This window comes from Scardinius erythrophthalmus, assembly GCF_964197995.2.
Source record: "Scardinius erythrophthalmus genome assembly, chromosome: 19".
In the NCBI taxonomy this organism is placed as follows: domain Eukaryota; kingdom Metazoa; phylum Chordata; class Actinopteri; order Cypriniformes; family Leuciscidae; genus Scardinius; species Scardinius erythrophthalmus.
Window position 1 is genome coordinate 11,860,432 of NC_138239.1, and position 20,476 is coordinate 11,880,907.

General features: G+C 44.2%; 2 protein-coding genes and 1 long non-coding RNA gene across 6 annotated transcripts in view; 1 reads left to right on the forward strand and 2 right to left on the reverse strand.

Moving 5' to 3' along the window:
* LOC308679780 overlaps nucleotides 1–5,321 on the reverse strand; it is a 19,839-nt gene extending 14,518 nt beyond the window's left edge. Inside the window, exon 1 of the long non-coding RNA XR_014028846.1 lies at nucleotides 5,024–5,321. This is a non-coding gene — a long non-coding RNA (uncharacterized lncRNA). The remainder of the gene's footprint in view (nucleotides 1–5,023) is intronic.
* On the forward strand, nucleotides 3,056–9,925 carry klf11b (Kruppel like factor 11b). Of its 4 annotated transcripts, none has more exons than XM_081347479.1 (4): nucleotides 3,056–3,875; nucleotides 6,689–6,943; nucleotides 7,984–8,758; nucleotides 8,841–9,852. In XM_081347479.1, exons 2-4 carry the CDS (start codon nucleotides 6,698–6,700, stop codon nucleotides 9,134–9,136), a joined length of 1,317 nt encoding a protein of 438 aa, XP_081203605.1. In that variant the 5' UTR covers nucleotides 3,056–3,875; nucleotides 6,689–6,697; the 3' UTR covers nucleotides 9,137–9,852. The 4 variants fall into 4 exon arrangements, with proteins under 4 accessions (XP_081203605.1, XP_081203607.1, XP_081203604.1 ...); XM_081347481.1 differs by having other exon boundaries at nucleotides 3,056–3,296; XM_081347478.1 differs by lacking the exon at nucleotides 3,056–3,875 and adding an exon at nucleotides 5,294–5,499 and having other exon boundaries at nucleotides 8,841–9,925.
* Nucleotides 9,926–10,663: 738 nt separating this feature from the next.
* On the reverse strand, nucleotides 10,664–20,429 carry LOC308679993 (uncharacterized protein). The gene is made up of 3 exons (XM_081347867.1): nucleotides 19,869–20,429; nucleotides 19,665–19,723; nucleotides 10,664–11,529 (listed from the first exon to the last, which is right to left on the reverse strand). The coding sequence occupies exons 1-3, from the start codon at nucleotides 20,328–20,330 to the stop codon at nucleotides 11,430–11,432; spliced, it is 621 nt and encodes a 206-aa protein (XP_081203993.1). The 5' UTR covers nucleotides 20,331–20,429; the 3' UTR covers nucleotides 10,664–11,429.
* Between the last annotated feature and the right edge of the window lie 47 nt (nucleotides 20,430–20,476).

Consider the following 20,476-nt stretch of genomic DNA (forward strand, 5'->3'; position numbering starts at 1 on the left):
CATATGTTTACTGTAGGCCTACACTTAAAAACGCTTTACAGTCATTTCAAGGAATCTCTCCTCAACCACCACCAGTGGTTATTATATCTGAGGAAATCACAGGATCCGGCCAAATGATTGGATACAGATTGATGCACTTAAAATATATCCAGAACGGCGAAGAGGGAATCAGTGCGGTTACTGTTAAGTGTTCTCGACTCAGATAGTGTTAACTATCAGCACGAAAACACGTCAAAAACACTGCCACATAAAGCTTCGACCAGATTGTGAACCTACTCCGGCGTCTGTGTGCTTGTCTAGGCAACGCCATGATAATGCATGTTGGTGGATTGGCACCTCGAATTTTCTTTTAGTTGAAAGTCCAGATAAAAGTAAAAAGCTACTATTTTGTGTAGATCAATGTCCGAGGCAGTTCGACTTCACAAGTGCATTTCTTTATACACACACACACACACACACACACACACACAAATTCAGAATTGGAAACACGCCCTATGCACCAGTGGAAGCGCACCATTATGAATGCACACACACGCAACTTTTACAGAACAGAAGACTGTATTCTGGTAATGTTTCGACTTTATTCTCGAAACGTTTCGACTTTAATCTCGAAATACTAGTTTTTTTGTTTTTTTACGTTGCGTTTCACTTTCAGGGCTTCCGTAACATTCAATTGAAGCACTGAAAATAAACTTTAGAGAATTAGATATTTTCTGTGCATGGATGTATATGTATGGTACGTAGGCCTATATACCATGAATATTTTGTGAACTTTTGTGCACAAGGGAATTGATTCAAATGCGGAATCAATCCCCAAAATGGTACACTTATTTTGTGATTGAACAGACAATTGAAAAATCCCAAAAGTTCTGAACAGGTAAATTTGGTAATTTACATAAACGTATAAAAGAACACCACTTTTTAAGTGTCCTTATGATGAAAATGTTTATGAGTTCTGTATGCTCAGGCATATCCAAATTGTAAGATAAAGGTACATTTGAATGTGTCTCACAAGCTATTTTATGTGAAATTACAGAAAATTGTTTACTGAGTTTGCCAGTCTATTTTGGTTGCATATGCCCCAGTCTTACAGTGTCTGTATAGATTAAATCGACTTTTTATGATTTGTATAACTTCTGTGCACAATGATAGGGCAGATCTTTATGAGTGGATCTCACAAAAAAAAAAAAATCATAAATGTACGTGTAATGATTAGTCTGTGATGCATTTAAGACAGTGCTGTGCTTAAACACCCCCATCATGAAGAAATCATCTGACAACAAAAACAATACCAAATGTTTGGGCTTTCTGATAAGAATCATTTAAAAAACACTTTACTCATAACTGACATATCTAGCACTGGAAAATACTGGAAAGTACAGTGATGAACCATGCGTCAGATGATCTGTAAAGCCTGGATGGGACACATCTTACACAGCTGAAAACATTTCCATAATTAAAAAAAAGCATGTCCATATTTTTATCATTTGTCCCTCAATGTGAAGTAAATGTAATCTTAAAGCATAATTTGCATTATCATCTCAACCATCTAAGTCACATCTAAGTCACTCCGCATGGCAGACCAGATGACTTTGACAAATGTGCGACTCAGCACCTAACATACCACAGAACAGGATCTGTTCTTAAACAAAACTGACGTTCAGTCCCAATTGTTGCCCTTTCACCCAGATACACACCCACTATGAAGCAAGTGAGGAGTTTCTGTTGATCAGCCTGTTGTTGAGTTCTACGGACATCTGAATTGCCTGTATGTGCTGCCAAAACACACACACACACACACACACACGTGCCCAATACCTTTTAATGACTGCTTCTGAGGTCTTCAGATCTAAATAAGAGAAATATGGAATATAGAAAAATATAGGCCTATTAAACACTTGCTGTATTGAACGTTACACAAACATGAGACCAGATTGTGTGCATAATACAACACTTCAAGCACAGTAGTATATTTAACACCTCTAAAAATAACTGACCCACGCTGTTCTCTGGACTGAAGCCGTTATGTGAGAACTGGTATCGGGTGCTGGGAGGACTGGGACCAGTGGGAATGGGTTGAAGTTAACCTTTCCTCTAGTTTCCTTCCTTTCTCTCTCTCTCAGTCTGGCTCACTTATATCACAAGCATGCTTCTCAGTCCTCACATAACTCCTACACATCCCACACACCACTCGCCGTAGTTGGCAGAACACAATCGGTCACTACAGCACATACTGTCTAAGCTTACGTGATGCATTCTGCTGTCTCCGACCCCGCTGCTTTCCTGAGAGCCCACCGGCAGATAAACTGACATATGGCCTACATCCTAGACAACCAGTTGAGGAGGATGTTTACTGCTGTTCTGATTGCTTATGTAATGATTTGCATAATTTCATTGATTAGAGCAATGATTCCCAACCCAGAGGAACCTCAAATAATATGAAGAGGGTTTAAGGGGTCTAACCCTAACCCAACGTTACAACATTTATTTTTTCCTGGTAACACTTTAGCTTTGGGTCCAATTTTCACTATTAAAGTTGCTTATTAGCATGCATATTACTAGGATATTGGCTGTTTATTAGTACTTATAAACCACATATTAATGCCTTATTCTGCATTACCATTTTCTACATCCCTTAATTCTATCCAATACCGAAACTTAACTACCTTACTAACCACTAATAAGCTGTAATTAGTAGTTTATGACAACAATCCTTTTTAAATTATTTTTATCCTAATATATCTTAATACGTTTAAACATGTTAAGCATGATGACATTACCATCTTATTTGAGCCATTGCTGATGTGATCAACAGTATTCATTTAGAAAATCCTGTCACATGGGTCCAAATGTTCCTGAGAGTAATCACCAACAACCTTCTTGCTGGAATATTGGAATATATTGTTTCATGAATATTTCAGTGACTTTAATAATGCAATTTAGGGGTGTAGAAACAGAAACAGAAGCTCAACTGTGCTTTACACGCAAGAACAAACCTCATTGGTTCTTGCAGAAGCTCAAAAATGCACAATAACACACAAGAAGGAACCTCATTGTGCAAGATTGCATCAAGCAAGCATGCTTGAGCATTTATGCATGTCTCTTCAGAAAATTTGGACTAAACCACTTAATTCACTTGGATTAGTTTTACGATCTCGCTCTATGAACTTTTTGAATTGCCAAAGTGGTAGTTGCGTGGACAGTCAATGGAGGGACAGGAATTGCTCAGATTTCATTCAAATATATTTTTGTTTCGAAGATGAACTAAAGTCATACAGGTTTGGAACGACACATGGGTGAGTAAATGTTCATTTTTTGAGTGAACTAACTCTTTAACTCTTTCTCTAATTCTCTTCAAAGACTCTTCTTCGAAGCATAATGTAAGTATTTCAGTTATTAAATTATAACTAAAATGACTGATAAATGGCTTAAGGTCGAGATAACAAGCTTGGACACCTGACAGAATTCATGCTCAGTGTCTCAGTATCAGTGTGTATTTCTTGCTGGGACTAAAAAAAGATATTCCCTGAACAGATTTTTCTTTCAAAGAATAACCGCATCTATGGCACTTTTACAGCATCATCTATATCACCTGCAGGAACTGCTCAGAACATCCTGACATTTTCCAGGATGACTTCATTGAACATTGACTCACTTAAATGTCACTACTTTTAAAGGCAGACAAATGACGAGTTAGTGTAATCCCCATCCTCCCAGAGAGGGTGTGACTAAAACACGTATGAATTCAAGCTAGATAAAAGGATTTTAGACACATTATTATAAACAAAGACAGTTACATCCACCTTACAACTCCAATAATTATTGTTGTTTTTTAAAAGGTCATTAAATGGGTTCGGATCAGACCAGAGATCGAGGTAAGAATGTTTATTGTACTAGCACTGTATTGTAATAACTGCTCTTCCATATTTGAATGAGGTGCATTACAAACTGAGTAAACTATAAAGACTATAAACATTAGTCTTGCAGGATCTATATACTACAGGAAACAATTGTAAAATTCCAGGTCTGGAAATTAATAAAATCGTGTTCATAGTATAAATTGAAATATTTTAGATTAAAACATTTTTGGCACAGACAATTTCTATTATATGTTATTTGTTTATGTGTGTATTTATTTACATACTCCTGTTGTTATTGCATCTGGAAAGTGATGGAAATTCACTGTTCACATTTTTGCATTTACATTTGTGTGCAGTCATGTTAGGAAATTATCTATTAATTTGTCAAAAAATACGTTGAAAAGGCAATATGGAGAGCAGAAATAATAATAATAATAAAAAATCTTAGCTATTTTGTTGTCAAAACAGAAAACTCCCCCTTCAAACTCTATGTGTCAAAAGTAAATGAGGTATAAAATAGCACATATGATGCTATTTTTAAAGTAACCTTAAGAAAACTTGTTGGTTTTCAGGAGTTTTTGATTTTTTGTAAAAAATAAAAAATACAGTGAGAAAAAAACGTTATTATTAAAAATGATAGTAAAAACAAGCATTTTAATTCTTCTTACTTGATGATTAAACCACTAATCCCAATTTGTCATCACCCCATAATCATTAGTCATGGTTGCATTAATTTAATGTTATTAAATTAAATATTAACACGTTACACTAAGGATTGTTGAATAACAATGAGGCTAATTAGTCAACGTTAGGTAATGCATTATGTTGAATTTTTTTAAAAAAAATATGTTACAGTAGCCTCTTTATTAACCTTTTTTAATCATAGTTAATAAATATTCATTACATCATCAACAGACACAACTTCATGTGTTAGTAAATGTTGAAATTAACATTACCTAACATGTAAAAATGCTTTAGAAGTATGTCATTGTTAGCTCTTGTTAGCTGATGTAACAATAAATGGAACCTTATTGTAAAGTGTTACCAATTAAACGTTAATGTTATTCATAAACTTGGTTGTAAGTAGCCTATGGCTTATTGTTTTTGCTTCTCCATGCCTGCTAAGCTAATTTGGCTCCTCGTGCTGTGTGTTTAGCCGTTACCTGTTTAAGCTGACTATAGATGCACAAACATGTTCCACTATTATATGGCTCCTAAAGGCTGCGACCTTTCGCCCAGTTCCGTCCTCTCATAGTTCAGCGAGTTTACAGCGACACTGTTGACTCCCTCCACACGCCCATCTGCAGCCACGCACCCCTCTTCCTCCAATCGCTCGCCTATCACGCACTGATCACGCGCCGGCCTTCACCCCATTGGCCAAGGTCTCACACACATTTGTTCTTCATTGGTGGCGTGTTGCCACCCGCCAGACTGTTGTGGATTTTGTTTTCTCTTTTTTTCGGAGGCTTGTTTTACTCAGCTGCTGGTAAAAGCGAACTGAATTCCGGTGTGAGTCGCGTCACTGAACGGGCGGAGCAGCTCCATGTCTTTGTTCTGCTCTACTTTTCATTTAACATTTTTTCATACGTTTGAATAGATGTCAACACGCCAGCTTTCTAACATGGAACGATTATGTGGGGTAAGATCGGAATATTTCGTTATATAGCATTTATATTTATGTAATATACTTTTTTTTTTTTTAAATGAGTTGCTTGTGATTTACTGACACTGACTGGTCATTGCTGATTGTGTTTAACTGGTAATGGAACTGAGGCGAATGACGTCAACTCTTACTTAATGTTACATTGTAACTGTATTTGCCGTATCAATACGAAATGTTACAATGTGTAACATTGTAAAGTTCTGAAAACATGTAGCCGTCTTCGAGTTGACTGGCCCTGTTATAGTAAACAATACGGATCTGTTGTAGTCTACATTCAGTTTGAGTGGGCACCGTTATTCCTGTTGGCCTCATTTAACCCTCAAGTTGACAACCAAGTAATCATTGTGCGCAATTTTGTATCTTAATTCTCCTGTCTTGCCTTTATTTTTTTAAATGTGTTTGTATGCACTCACCCGCCCTCTCACACAAACACACATAGACACTTTTATCATGTTTTTCCTTAGTCTCATATGTTGTTAATTTATTTTGACAAGTGGATTTCTAGTGTTATATTTATTAAACTTTAAATATTATATTTGGTAAGAATGAAAAAAAAAATAGAAATATGCAAACTTAGAAATATGCAAAAGAGAAGTGGTCTTTTGGAACCTAAATATCCCACCAGTGCATTGTATTATGTAAAGCAGTAAGGCTGGTTGAGTACGATACTGCACACTATATGCAGACTGTACAGAAGTCAATCAGGTGTGTTGGCAATCACCTTGTTGACACTGCTTTAAAAAAAATCTGTGCATGCTGCTCCCTCATGGTGTTATTTCTCTGAAGAGCATTGGCTGGGAGGGGCTTTCAGTCAAAGTTTTCTGGCCTCTGGCACTGCTCCCGTGTCTATCAGGGGGTTGAGAGTTTTGCTCTCAGCCATTTCACATGGCCAGCTTGTGAGCACGTCATTGTTTTGGCTTTATTTGGCAGTGGGAGTTGACTTCAGCCCTAGTGATAGAGGGTCCCTGCAGACGGGCTGCATTAAAAAGGGCTCCTCTGTTAAACTGTCATACTGCTTTTGGATCCATGAATAGATAAAGACTGAGAAAGACTCATTCAGATCCACCCAGCAACTGAGCTGTATGTGTCAAAACAACCAGAGGGCTTTCTTTCATCTTTAACACATTACCTTACATTAGTTTTGTTGTTTTCTTGTGGTTCTCAGGGAGCTCGAATGGAAGACTGTGAGGATTTTCTGGAAGGGAAAAAGCACAGTGAGCACTCTTCGTGCAGTGTTCTGGAATACAATGATCTTGAGGCTGCTGAGGCTCTGGTCTACATGAGCTTCTGGAGTCAGATGTCTCCAAAACCCAACACCTTCAAACCTCGCCCTCTTACACCAGCTTCAGACTCCTGCGATTCTTTCCTGCCCCCCGAACCACCGGAGACCCCGAGGGACTTCGTCTCGCTATCTTCACTGGTAAGCGAGTCTTCTTTCGTTGAAACGATCTGCTAGAAGGTAAAATATGTACACTTCAAGCTCTGTTTAATTTGTCAACATTCACTCCGGGGAACCTCAGGCGCCGCACAGCGTGGCACAAAGCTCTTATCAGAACCTGATTTGTTTGCTGAAAACTTTGGGAAGGTTTTATGACACCCTGGACAGGTGGTAGTCTTGAGATAAGCTACATCTGCAAACTGAACTTCAGCACAGGCTCCTTTACTGTGTTTACACGACTCACCTGTGCTGTAATGATGCTGAGAGATGAATGGACAAAGTAGCACTGCTGTGACATAGTGAATAGAGCAGCCATTCATCCATAAGGAGATTCCACTAGTTGTTTGCAAAAGAGCTTGATTTTTAGGAATGCACCAATATTATGATGGCCGATACGATGATAAGCCGATAATTATTTGCATGTTATGGTCGGTGACTGATAAATGTCCGGTATTAAAATTCTGTACTATTTTAAGAAAATTAAATATAACACACTAAAACCAAAGTCATACTTGAATTTTGGTATAGTGTATTGTATGGAAAATTTATATTTATTTTTAGATTTTCTAAAGCTTACATTTAACAGTGTTAATAAATTATTACGTGATAGAATAACTTTTAAGTGAAACTCTAATCTAAATGTAAAAATAGGGCAATCTTAATATTAATATAAATATTTTTCATTCTGTTCATTGTTTATAATTTGTGTAAATTTAAGTTTAGTTTAATTAGTCTTTTTTTATTCAATATCATCCATTTATCACTTCTCGATCATAACATGAAAATAATTATCGGTGTATCTGTATTGGCCATTTTAATATTGGTGCACTCCTTAAAAAAGTTAACTTTAAGTGAGCATTAGAAGACGACAAATGTAATCTAAATGTAAAAATAGGGGAAATGAGCATGCACAGTTAAATATACTGTACAATATCGATACAGATAAAATAAAAAATCGAATAACCGATATGGCCTTGATATACTGGACACTTCTTAACTCTGATTGTCTTCTCTCCTTGCAGTGCATGACCCCACCACACAGCCCCAGCTTTACTGAGACCTCCAACACCACGTCAGTGCCAGCCTCCCCCTCACCACTTACCCGGTCCTGTCCCAGCCTCCCCAGCCCGAGATCTGCATGCCCCACCATGGCCTCTACCACTCAGGACCCCACAGAAAAGACCACACCCCTGCCTTGCAGAGCCATGGCAACCAGCGTAATACGGCACACGGCCGACAGCTCCCTGTATCAGAACATTCCACAAAAGACTGTTCCTTCATCATCATCACCCACCCTGTCCTGCCAACCCCAGATAGACACCACGCCGCCATGCCAAAACAGCAGCAGACTTCTTTCTAAGGATGATAAGTGCTTCATTACATCATCTCCTCAGCCACCGCCCCCAACCTCTAGTCCACCAATCATATGCCAGATGTTCCCGGTGGCCCAACCTGGAGTCATCTCAGCGACGTTTATTCAGAAGCCCAGCCCTGGGGTGAAGTCTATCTTACCACAGCCGCTCCTGATGGGCTCTCCGGTGCCTCAGGGGACGGTGATGTTCGTGATGCCCCAGTCACCGGTGTCTTCAGCCCCACAGTGCCAACAGACTGTTATGACTCTAGGCAACACCAAGCTCCTGCCTCTGGCTCCCGCGCCGGTTTACATGCCCTCGGGGCAGAGCAGCATCACGCAGGTCGACTTTTCCCGCAGGCGCAACTACGTCTGCAATTTCCCAGGTTGTCAGAAGACCTATTTTAAAAGTTCTCACCTAAAGGCTCATCTCAGAACCCACACAGGTAAATAATGATCAGTATGTAGCGTCAACTTCTAAAGTCTAGATCAAGCAGGTCATCTAACATGTCTTGTTCTGCCTTCCAGGAGAGAAACCTTTTAGCTGCAACTGGGAAGGCTGCGATAAGAAATTCGCTCGCTCTGACGAGCTCTCTCGGCATCGGCGAACGCACACGGGCGAAAAGAAGTTTGTCTGCCCGGTGTGTGACCGAAGGTTTATGCGCAGCGACCACCTCACCAAACACGCACGGCGACACATGACCACCAAGAAGATCCCATCCTGGCAAACAGAGGTGCGGAACCTCAACAAGATCACCGCTGCCAAGGCCTTGCCCACTGGCACAGCACTACCGGTCAGCATGTTGCTGCCAGCCTCTAACTGACTTTGATGGAGACTGAACTCTAAACCCTCACCATTGTTATGCAGGGACTCATGTTATGAGGGCACGGCTGCTGATTCTCTCATGGGCAAAAACGTTATTATGCACTGGACTCCTGTCTTCTTTTGCTGCACATATTTCGCACATTTTGTTTACTATTGTGTAAAAGATTTATGCACTCTTTTTGCCAGTCTTTGTACTATGTTTGTCTTAAAATTTCTTACTTTTTCTTCTTCATTTTTTTTGTACATATCTAATGGAAATGTATGATGTATGCTAAACTACACAAAATTAGAAAAAGGAAAATATGTAAAAATATATGTGGATGATTATCTACACTGTGATTATCATATAATGCCTTTTATTTAATACTCCTTTTTTATTAAACAATGAAGTTTACGTGTGTTTTTGTGATTTTTTTTTAAGCACTAAAGGTTAAAAAAAAATCTGTGACATCAGAAATATCAGCAACTCCTATGTGGTTTGGAGTGTTTTGGCTGTTGTTCTGCTTCTCGCTGCTCTTGGCAGTAACAGATCTAACACGCACATTGCTGGCATGATGCATCACTTCCTGTCGGATTCGTGAGGTCTGTGTACTGGATATTTTGTCTCATGCATCACCTTTAATAGGCCTTTCTCAGCAGCAAGCATTTTCGTTCAGTAGCCATTAAGTCAGTAAAAAGTTAGCAAAGTTGCACTTTATTTGAAAATAAACTCCTCTGAGCGAACAATATATCATTAGTTTATTATAAAGTTGGCTGTTGACATGTTTCAATAAATGTCCTTGCTATTAATTTCTTCTCTTATAGGGTATAAATATTGTTTGTTTGTTTTTTTGTAATTTATGTACTTTTATGACGAAAAGCGCCAAACACATGCTGTTCCGATGAGCAAAAACAACTTTTATTAGTTTTGGAAAGGGACATTGTGAAATGACTACAACAACAACAACAAAAAGTTTTGTTCATTACCACAGGCATGGAATAAATCGTGTGCTATCCAGTGATACTAATGTTCCCACAGAGATTGAAACCGGATGCCTGTAATTATCGCTCAGACCACTGTCAAACATATTTAAATAGAAAATATTCCGTATACTACTGCGTTTTACGATGGCCAATCAGATTGCAAGACTAACTGTAGGTGTGGGAGGCGCGACCAATCAGCTTTCAGAACAGTGCCCCGCCTCCTGCCTTACTGACCGACTTTCCCCAACCATGAAGAAATCCTCAATCGATTGTCCAAAAATGCAGCAACAGCGAAACCGTGTGGCTTATTGCGTTATGTCTTTTTTCTTTATCTCGGAAAGGTGAGTTTATTGAGAAGGTAATAAAATAAACACGTAATATTGTGCTATTTAATTTCTGCTATCAAAGGCCAGGCAGTTTAATATAGTTTAAAATAGCCTATTGACTCTAGCCTAAAATAACCTATCTAGCCTACTCTTCCATTTTGTGAATGTGTTTATCCTTTTGGGTGGTTTTCTTTATCACTCAACGCGAAAATAACAATTACAAATTACAAATTACAAAAAAATATATTTACTAAACACATTGACAAATATCTTGAATGAATGACAGGGAGACTACAAAATGTCTACAGATTTTCATCTCCATCCACTGAATTTTCTCGACAGATATAATCAATATTGACAGCTTTCAAAAAAATAAAAACATGTATTAAATGCAGGAGCCATTTCGTTTTTCTGGTGTTGCTATAGCTACTAATAGGTTACCTAAAATGAACTAAAACATTTTAAAGAAACATAATACACCTGATTAATTCCAACTGTGACATGCAGATTTTCATTGTACCTCAAAAGAAATTGTATTCAGCATTATGGAGGGCGATCAGTTGGCTGAACATACACATCAGCGTAGTTTAGTGTAGTTGGAGGCCTCCATGGAGTCACTAAAAACTGCTCATGTGCATTCCTGTCTTAGATGGGTGGAGGATTTAGGAAATGTGGTCAGGAAATGGAACTAAATTACTTATCCACTCCATATGTTTTTCTCTCAGGCAAGCTGCTTTACAGAATAATATTATATGAAAAAAAATGTCAAAAGGAAAGTACGTTTTATTCTTTTTTATTTTATTTCACCAGCTGTAATCTGAAATAAAAAATAAAATAATTTTATATATGTGCCATATATATGCCTTAAAATGAAAAATATAATGCTGTAATAACAGTGACAGATATAAAAATGATTCACAATACTTTGTAATGACTAGTGATCAATAATCCTTCTCATACATTTTCTCTTTTCATAGTTGTCTCAGAAGATCATTATGTTCGTTAACTAAACTCGCTCTCGATTGTGTTCATGAGGTCCTCTTCTGAAGCATGATACATGATAGGCAAGGCCAGAGATGACCCACCACCAATTCCATAACCTCTAAAAAGAATACAAAAGAGGATTTCAAAGTGAATACAGGGGCCTTTCCTTTTCAGAAGAAACTAAAATCTGTAAATGATAAAAAATATTGTAAAATATACAGGTACAATACATCAATATTTATTTTTTATTTAATTAACCACTAAAAATAAAAAAGAGGATGTCATAAACCTTCATGTTGTGTTCCAGCCGCTTTGACATGGAGAGGATTTTCATTTTCCCGAAAATACTAATGTTATCACATTGGACTAATGTGTTACATTTGTTCCCAAGTTAAAAATAGCCATCCTACAATAATAAATCTTTCATTATTCAATCTTTTTATCAACTAGCACAGGTTTTGCATTTATTTTTGGAACTGATTGATCGTAGGCCTCGTTGATCTGAGCTTATGCACCCCATTTTTCTTTAGATGAAGAAGCTAGAAATAACGTACTCGGTTACTAACGTAACCTCGGTTCTCTCTAGAAGAGGGAACGAGTACTGCGTTCGTAGAACGCTGCGGGAAAAGTCTCTTTTCACGAAATACTGAAGCAAAATTATCCTTAATTTTCATATTTGTAAAACGCATTGCAGCAGTGCACAGCCATGGCGAGACGGCTCGCTCACTCATTGGCTGTTCTGCGGCAACTGCATGAGCCTATCGAGCGAGGGCTGATGCAATATCAGACCAATGAGAGCGCTTCGCGCGCTCCTCGTCACATCCCGCCGAAACGGGTGTGGCCATCCCCTATAAAAGGAGCTCGAGTAGGCTGATTCAACTGGTTTTCATCGCCGAAGCGAACCAGAGCGAACCGCGCGCACGGCAGGGAACGCAGTACTCGTTCCCTCTTCTAGAGAGAACCGAGGTTACGTTAGTAACCGAGTACGTTCTCTTACGAGAGTTCTCTCGTACTGCGTTCGTAGAACGCTGCGGGAACCACTTGTAAGACGCCGTGCGTGCTGGGATGAGAAAACACCGACCACTGGAAGCTAGTCCAGGTATACAGTGCATAATCACCCGGTAGACTTCGGAGAGTCTGGAGGGGGGGGGGGGGGACAACCACCCTCAGATAGCTGCGTCCTAAGACGCGATATAACACCACATAGGCAGGGGGAGGCCTGGCTAATGTGGGAAATGTGGGTCTTACGCAAATTTTTGCCCAGATATATGCGCCCCTAGGCGCGAAACAGCGCCACATAGGCAGGGGAAAAACCTGGCTGATGTGGGAGATGTGGGTCTTACGTAATTTCGCCCAATGGATGCGCCCTTAAGCGCGATACAACGTCACATAGGCAGGGAGAGCCTGGCTAATGTGGGAAATGTGGGACTTACACACTTTCGCCCAAATAGGTGCGTTCTAGACGCGATATAACATCACATAGGCAGGAGGGAGCCTGGCTAATGTGGGAAAACATGGGTCTTACACAATTCTGCCCAGAGAACTTCGGCGGCGCTGTGCGTCTGCGATATCAGTGCCGTGTTTAGACAGCTGACTCGAATACGCCGAAAACACTTGGCTTGCAAGTGCGGTGAAGTATTCGGTGGCGTTGTGCGCCTGCGAAATCAGTGTCGTGGTAGACAGCTGATACGGCTAAACCGAAAACAACCTGGCCTGCAAGGCGGGAACTTCTAGGTTGTAGAACCTTATGAATGTAGACGGCGAGGCCCAGCCCGCCGCCGTACATATTTCCTGTAAGGAAATCCCGCTAGACCAGGCCCACGATGAGGCAACGCCTCTCGTGGAATGCGCTCTAATGCCCAACGGGCACTGAAGGCCCTTGGTAGTATAAGCCATTGTTATGGCGTCAACCACCCATCTGGACAGGCTCTGTTTCGAAACAGCCGTTCCCTTGGAACGTCCACTGAACGAGACAAAGAGCTGCTCCGTCTGTCTGAAGGCAGCGGAGCGGGACACATAGCTCTTAACGCCCTAACGGGGCAAAGACAGCTCGAGTCCCCTTCCTCGTTTGACCCCGGCAGGGCAGACAGGGAAATAACCTGAGCCCTAAACGGAGTGTTGAGGGATTTCGGCACGTAGCCGTGCTTAGGTTTGAGTATGACTTTGGAGTCATTGGGCCCAAACTCCAAGCACGTTGGACTCACAGAGAGCGCGTGCAGATCGCCTATGCGCTTCACCGAAGCGAGGGCCATCAAAAACACCGTTTTGAAAGACAGATGTTTGAGGCTAACAGATTGGATAGGCTCAAAGGGGGGGCCTTTCATGGCTGCCAAGACCGTAGAAAGGTCCCACACCGGGACTGAGGGAGGTCTGGGGGGATTCAGCCTCCTAGCTCCCCTGAGGAAGCGGATGACTAAATCGTTCCTACCCAGTGACTGGCCTGGCGTTGCTGTCGAGCACGCTGCGATAGCCGCCACATAGACTTTGAGCGTGGAAGGGGATCTGCCCTTATCCAACAGCTCTTGTAGGAAGGAGAGAACCTCCGTCACCTCACACTCGAGGGGTGACAGGCCCCGAGCTGTACACCAGCTGGAGAAAACCGACCACTTCGAGGCATAAAGCCGCCTGGTGGAAGGCGCTCTAGCCTGAGTGATGGTGTTCAGCACTCCATCCGTGAGGCTAACGGGTAACCGTTGAACGTCCACGCATGAAGGGACCACAGCTCTGGGTGTGGGTGCCAAATCGAGCCCCTGGCCTGCGAGAGGAGATCTCTCCTCAATGGCACTGGCCATGGAGCGGAGTCTGCTAACTGCATCAGGACTGGAAACCAGGCTTGGTTGTCCCAGAACGGTGCTATAAGCAGTACTGGGCATTTCACTTCCCTGACTCGCTCCAGCACCTGAGGTAGGAGGGAGACTGGGGGAAACGCGTATAGCGGGCAGTGCGGCCACTTGTGGGACAGCGCGCTGTCGTTCTTTGAAAAGAACACGGGGCAATGAGCGTTTTCTGGGGACGCGAATAGGTCCACCTCCGCTCTGCCGAATCTCTGCCACAACAGCCGGACTGTTTGTGGGTGTAGAGACCATTCGCCTGTGGGAACATTGTTCCTGGACAGCCTGTCTGGACCCAGGTTGAGTGTCCCGGGCACATGCACCGCTCTCAGCGAGCTCAGGTTGCGCTGAGCCCATATTAGGAGGCGCTCGGCCAGCCTGTAAGGGGAACTGGAACCGAGGCCGCCTTGGCGATTTATGTAGGACACCACGGCCGTGTTGTCCGAGCGGACTACGACGTGTTGGTCCTTGATGTGGGGACAAAAGCGCGTCAGCGCGTTGTGAACTGCTAGCATTTCCAGGCAGTTGATATGATGGAGCTTTTCTCGTTCTTACCAGAGGCCAAAGAACGGCCTGCCCTCGAGCAGCGCTCCCCATCCCGAGGTGGATGCGTCCGTAGACACCACTTTCACTCTCGAGGAAGTCCCCAGGCTTACACCTGAACGGTACCAATCGCCCGCCGCCCATGGTCTCAGGGCTGCTGCGCAGTCTTGATCGACTTTGAGGCGCAATCGGCTGAGTGCCCACGCTCCGCGTGGCACTCGCGCTTTCAACCAGAACTGCAGAGGGCGCATGCGAAGCAGGCCCAGCTGGAGAACTGATGATGCTGAGGCCATGAGGCCCAGCATCCTCTGAAAACGTTTGAGCGGGATAATCGCACCGCAGCGGAAGGACCTCGCTGCGTGCTGTATGCGCAGCGCGCGCTGTTGCGACAGCCGCGCCGTCATAGAACGAGAGTCCAGAACGATGCCCAGAAACGAAATAGTTTGGCTGGGGTTCAAGGAGCTCTTCGTCCAATTGATCGTGATACCAAGATTCTCGAGGTGATCGAGTAACATGGTTCTGTGCTCCACGAGCTGAGATCGTGATTGAGCTATGATCAGCCAGTCGTCCAAATAGTTCAGCACTCGCATGCCCCTGAGTCTGAGGGGGGCGAGCGCTGCGTCCATGCACTTCGTAAATGTACGGGGTGCCAGGGACAAGCCGAATGGCAGGACTGTATACTGGTATGCCCGACCCTCGAAGGCGAATCTCAAGAATCGCCTGTGGCGTGACGCTATCTGTATTTGGAAATACGCGTCCTTTAGATCTATCGACATAAACCAGTCTTCTCGGCGAATGTGCGCGAGGATTTTGCTGGTTGTGAGCATTTTGAAACTGCGTTTCACTAAAGCTCTGTTTAGTCGTCTTAGATCTAGTATGGGTCTGATACCACCGTCCTTTTTGGGGACTAGGAAGTATCTGCTGTATAGCCCCCCTTCGCTTTGAGCTTGGGATACATGTTGTATCGCCCCTTTGCTCAACAGTTTTGATATTTCGGCGCGAAGCAGGTGTGCTACTTCTGAATTCACCGTAGTTTCGACGCGCGCTGTGAAGCGTGGAGGGCGCCGACAAAACTGTAGCGAGAAGCCTCTCTTTATAATGTCTAGCACCCAGTCCGAAACCCCTGGAAGCGCGGCCCATGCGTCTGCATGGCCGGCTAGGGGTTGGATGCGAAGCGCGCTCTGTTCGCTGTGCGACGGCGGCGCTTCGGGGCGCGCTAGCATAGGCGTTACGCCTGTGACATTTGAGGCGGGGAGCGCGCATAATACAGCGGGCAACACGCTCATCCTCGACCCCGCTACAGTGTTTATCTGAACGAGGGAGGTCTGAGAAGGTCTCATGGGACTCATGCAGCCTACAAGTGAACGTGGGCGGGGACCGGGCACGTTTACTGCTTTGGCCGCGCTGTCTGCTTGAACAGAGCGGGTGCTCACAGGTCCCGTTTTTACAGGGAGCCTGTGGCTTGCCAGACATAGCGTTTGTGGGCACTGGGAAGTGGGCACTTTGACTATGTTTGTGGCGCGATCGAACTGCGTCGATCTTATGAGTACGGGCCCTGTGTGCAGGGCTGTGCTTGTGTGTAGGGATGGGCACAGGGAAGTGGGCATCAACACTACATTTATAGCACCATCGGCCTTGGCCGGGACACCAGAAAATACACTCTTTTCGGGATTTATCTGGGTAGCCGTAAAAACGGCTTTTGTGTGCAGGCAAGCGGGCAGCTGTGCGGGCTTGTGCTCTGCTGAGAACGCTGAAGCAGTCGCAATTCCTGGGACTGAGACAGCGGTGCGCTTTGGTGAGGGCCCGGTCGCAACGGGGCTTACACACCTGCGCTTTCCTAGGCGTGCTAGGACTTCTTTGGGGCTTCCGGCTTCAACACAACCCTTGGTCGCGGCCCGCGGTGAGTGGGGCGGCGGCTGGTAGAGCGAGAGCGAGGGCGTGAGCTGCGCTGCTGTCGCTGAGAGGGGGCGGCCGGAGGCTGAGGCTGTGAGCTCCGAGGGGCCTGTTTCTCACGGCCCGCTGCGGAACTGGAGCGCTTCGGCAGGAAGTGCTTGAATGCCTGTGACGCTTTCTGGGCTTCGGAAAATCTCTCCACGAACTCGGAGAGAGAAGATCCAAAGAGGCCAGCGGAGGATAGCGGGGCGTCGAGGAACGCGTTGCGCTCTGCATCAGCCATCTCCGTGAGCGTCAGCCACAAATGCCTCTCGGCTACGGTAGCGGAAGCCATACAGCGTCCCATGGCTTGTGCTGCAGCCTTGGTAGCGCGGAGGGAAAGATCCGACGCGCTTCTCAGGTCCGTGATGCAGATAGCTTCAGGTCCTATCTCGTCCAGTTTGCGGAGGATATCGCCTTGGAACACCTGAAGCGTGGCCATGGTGTGCAGGGCCGATGCCGCCTGCCCAGCGGCGGAGAAGATCCGCGCGAGCAGCGACGACGTCATGCGGCAGGCTTTCGACGGCAGCACTGGCTTAGTCCGCCGTCCAGCAGAGGGCGGGCAAAGGTGGGCTGCTATCGCCTGTTCCACCGGCGGCAGAGTGAGGTAGCCTCGATCCTGAGCATTATCCAGGGAGGAAAATGCTGGGGATACAGACGAACGTGTTCGTGCAGAAAAGGGAGCGTTCCAGGCCTTCGCCACTTCTTCATGAAGCTCAGGAAGAAACGGAGCGGGCTTAGACACAGGAGAAGAACGCTCACCAGGGAGGAAGCTACCATCAAGCCGGGTGCGCGAGGGGAGTTCCGGTGCAGACCACTCGAGGCCGAGGCTCGCCGCGGCCAACGCGAGTACTCGCATGAGCTCCCTCTCGATGCTAGCTCTAGCCGACGGCTTTCGGGCAGGAGGTGTGAGATCCGCAGAGCTCGCCCAGTCCTCACTGCCTGAAGCTAGCAGAGAGCAGGAATCCTTATCGACCGACTCGGCTTCAGAAACAACTTCCTCAGATGAAGCGGCGGCAGACTGCGGGCGCTGAGCATCGGGAAGTGCTCCGGGGGAAGCCGGCGAAGCTGGCGGGCGAGCCGGCGAGCTTTGTCGGGAAGAGGTGGGTTCCGGGGCCCGCTGCGAGCGGCGCTTCTTGCGGCGCGGCACCGCGGCGGGGGGCGCAGGCTCGGAGAAATGTGCCAGGCGAGTCCGCAGAGTCACCATCGGCAAAAGCTCGCAGTGAGGGCAGCCGCCGTCAGCGAGCGCGAGCGCTGCGTGATCTTCGCCCAGGCAGGAGACGCAAATAACGTGGCGGTCTCCCTCGGTGAGCGGGGCTCGGCACGAGCCACAGGATGGCATCTTGATAAAGACGCGGCTCTTTTAGGGGTGAGTGTTCGGGGAACACTGCACACACACACACAGAACAGAGCAGGTAAAGGATATGAAGCGCCGGAAAGCGCAGCAGGTACGGCAGTAGAGGCGGCGAAGGCCAGCGGCTTCAAGGGCTCGTCCCGCTGAAAAGCTTGCCTCGACGACGCTTGCTTCTCCGTGATCCAGCGATGCGTGAGCTTCGCTGAAGAGATGAAAATCAGTTGAATCAGCCTACTCGAGCTCCTTTTATAGGGGATGGCCACACCCGTTTCGGCGGGATGTGACGAGGAGCGCGCGAAGCGCTCTCATTGGTCTGATATTGCATCAGCCCTCGCTCGATAGGCTCATGCAGTTGCCGCAGAACAGCCAATGAGTGAGCGAGCCGTCTCGCCATGGCTGTGCACTGCTGCAATGCGTTTTACAAATATGAAAATTAAGGATAATTTTGCTTCAGTATTTCGTGAAAAGAGACTTTTCCCGCAGCGTTCTACGAACGCAGTACGAGAGAACTCTCGTAAGAGAACTCTTTTTTTTTTTTTTTACTCAAAAACTGAGGTGCATAAAGAAATAAAACACCTGTGCTAATAAAAGACAACAACTTGACAAAAACATTGAATCCAATATTTGGTGATTTTAGCATAATGAGAGATTTACAAGCAATTTGACATGGCTGGTCAAGGTAACCCCAAATTAGGTACATTTTAATACAGGGATTTTTCATTTTCAATAGACATCCAAAGTCTTCAAATGATAAATTAAAGTGCACTCTTGAAGTGGGGTCACATACCTTTGTTAAAGGGGTGGTTGAATATGATTTCACTTTTCTTTAGTTAGTGCGTAATGTGGCTGTTTGAGCATAAACAGCATCTGCAAAGTTACAACGCTCAGAGTTCAAAGCAATGGGAGATATTTTCTTTTAAAGAAATTCCTTTTTAAGGACTACAACAAACAGCTGGTAGGGACTACACAACATTCCTCCCGGGTTAGTGACATCACTAACCCTAAAATTTACATAAACCCCGCCCCCGGGAATGCGATTTATAGATTATCAAGACAGAATATGCTAATCAATGACTAGAAGATAACTACACATAAGCTACATAAATTCACCAAATAACCATTCAGAAATGTTGTCTACATGTTGTCACTTCTTTAGTCTCCATCTTTCTGACTTCGGTTTGAACATAAAAGGCTAAAAGTTTTTGAAATTTTCAGTGCATGTCTGTGTGAGTTAAAAGGACATAAGCTGTTGAAGCTCCGCCCCCTGTGCCAGGAGTAGCAGCTCATTTGCATTTAAAGGGACAGACACAAAAACGGTGCGTTTTTGCTCACCCTCAAAAAGTGACAGATTTAACATGCTATATAAAAATATCTGTGGGGTATTTTGAGCTAAAACTTCACATACACACTCTGGGGACATCAGAGACTAATTTTACATCTTGTGAAAAGGGCATTATACCACCCCTTTAAACATTAACATTTGAATTAATACACAGACCACCACTCTCGACCAAACATAGCACTGTACACAACCTAACTTCTTTCAGTGGAAATGATGTACGTTCAGATCAATAATAAATGAAAAACACTTACGAAGCTGTAGCTGTGCTCTCAATTTTGGTACAGCCCAACAGGTCCTTTGGAGGCATGATCTGTTCAGAAAGCAAGGAAATAGATAGGGATTCCGTATAATGACTTTAATTGTTTCTATTAATAATTCACAGTTGATTCTAGTTGTCATTGGCCTGTTGGAAACTGGCGAGGCCTTCAACTAAAAAAAAGTTGCAGCAGCCATACCTTTTCATGAATGTTTGAGGTTGGTTTGTTCACTGAGTTAACTTTATTTTTGTCCTTAAATTCGCCAATCGTCACATAAACCCCAAACTGTGATTCATCATGTGGATTGCCACTGTAAACGTTGTTGCTGTCTTGTCTTTTGTCAGAGTAAAGTCCAGACGACTTTGATCCAAATATTGGCATATTATAGGAAGTCCGTAGTGTTATATCAGTGGTGTCACACTCATCGAGAATTCTGTCCACCTCCACCGCAAGATCTTCGGCTGAAAACTCTGAGTCCTGCCCGTCACTGTTACAGTCTCCCTGGGCTCTTCTTCTGACAGACAAGCGCCGATCTGAAGTTTTGTTGTCTGAGGTACCAAACAATTGACTTGCATCCCGTTGACTGCCGCTGCTACAGACGTTTTCCTCTGTCACTGACATCGGTGCGACTTTTTTCATCCTGCTTTTTGTTGTGCCCATTTCCCAATGCTCTCAAATGTCTACAAACTATTATTTGACATACTGGAAAGTCAGCTACTCAAATAGTCAATAAAAAAAATTTTTTTTATTAGATTCAATAATGCAGTCGTTGCAACCAGTGACGCTACGTAACAAACTGCAACGCA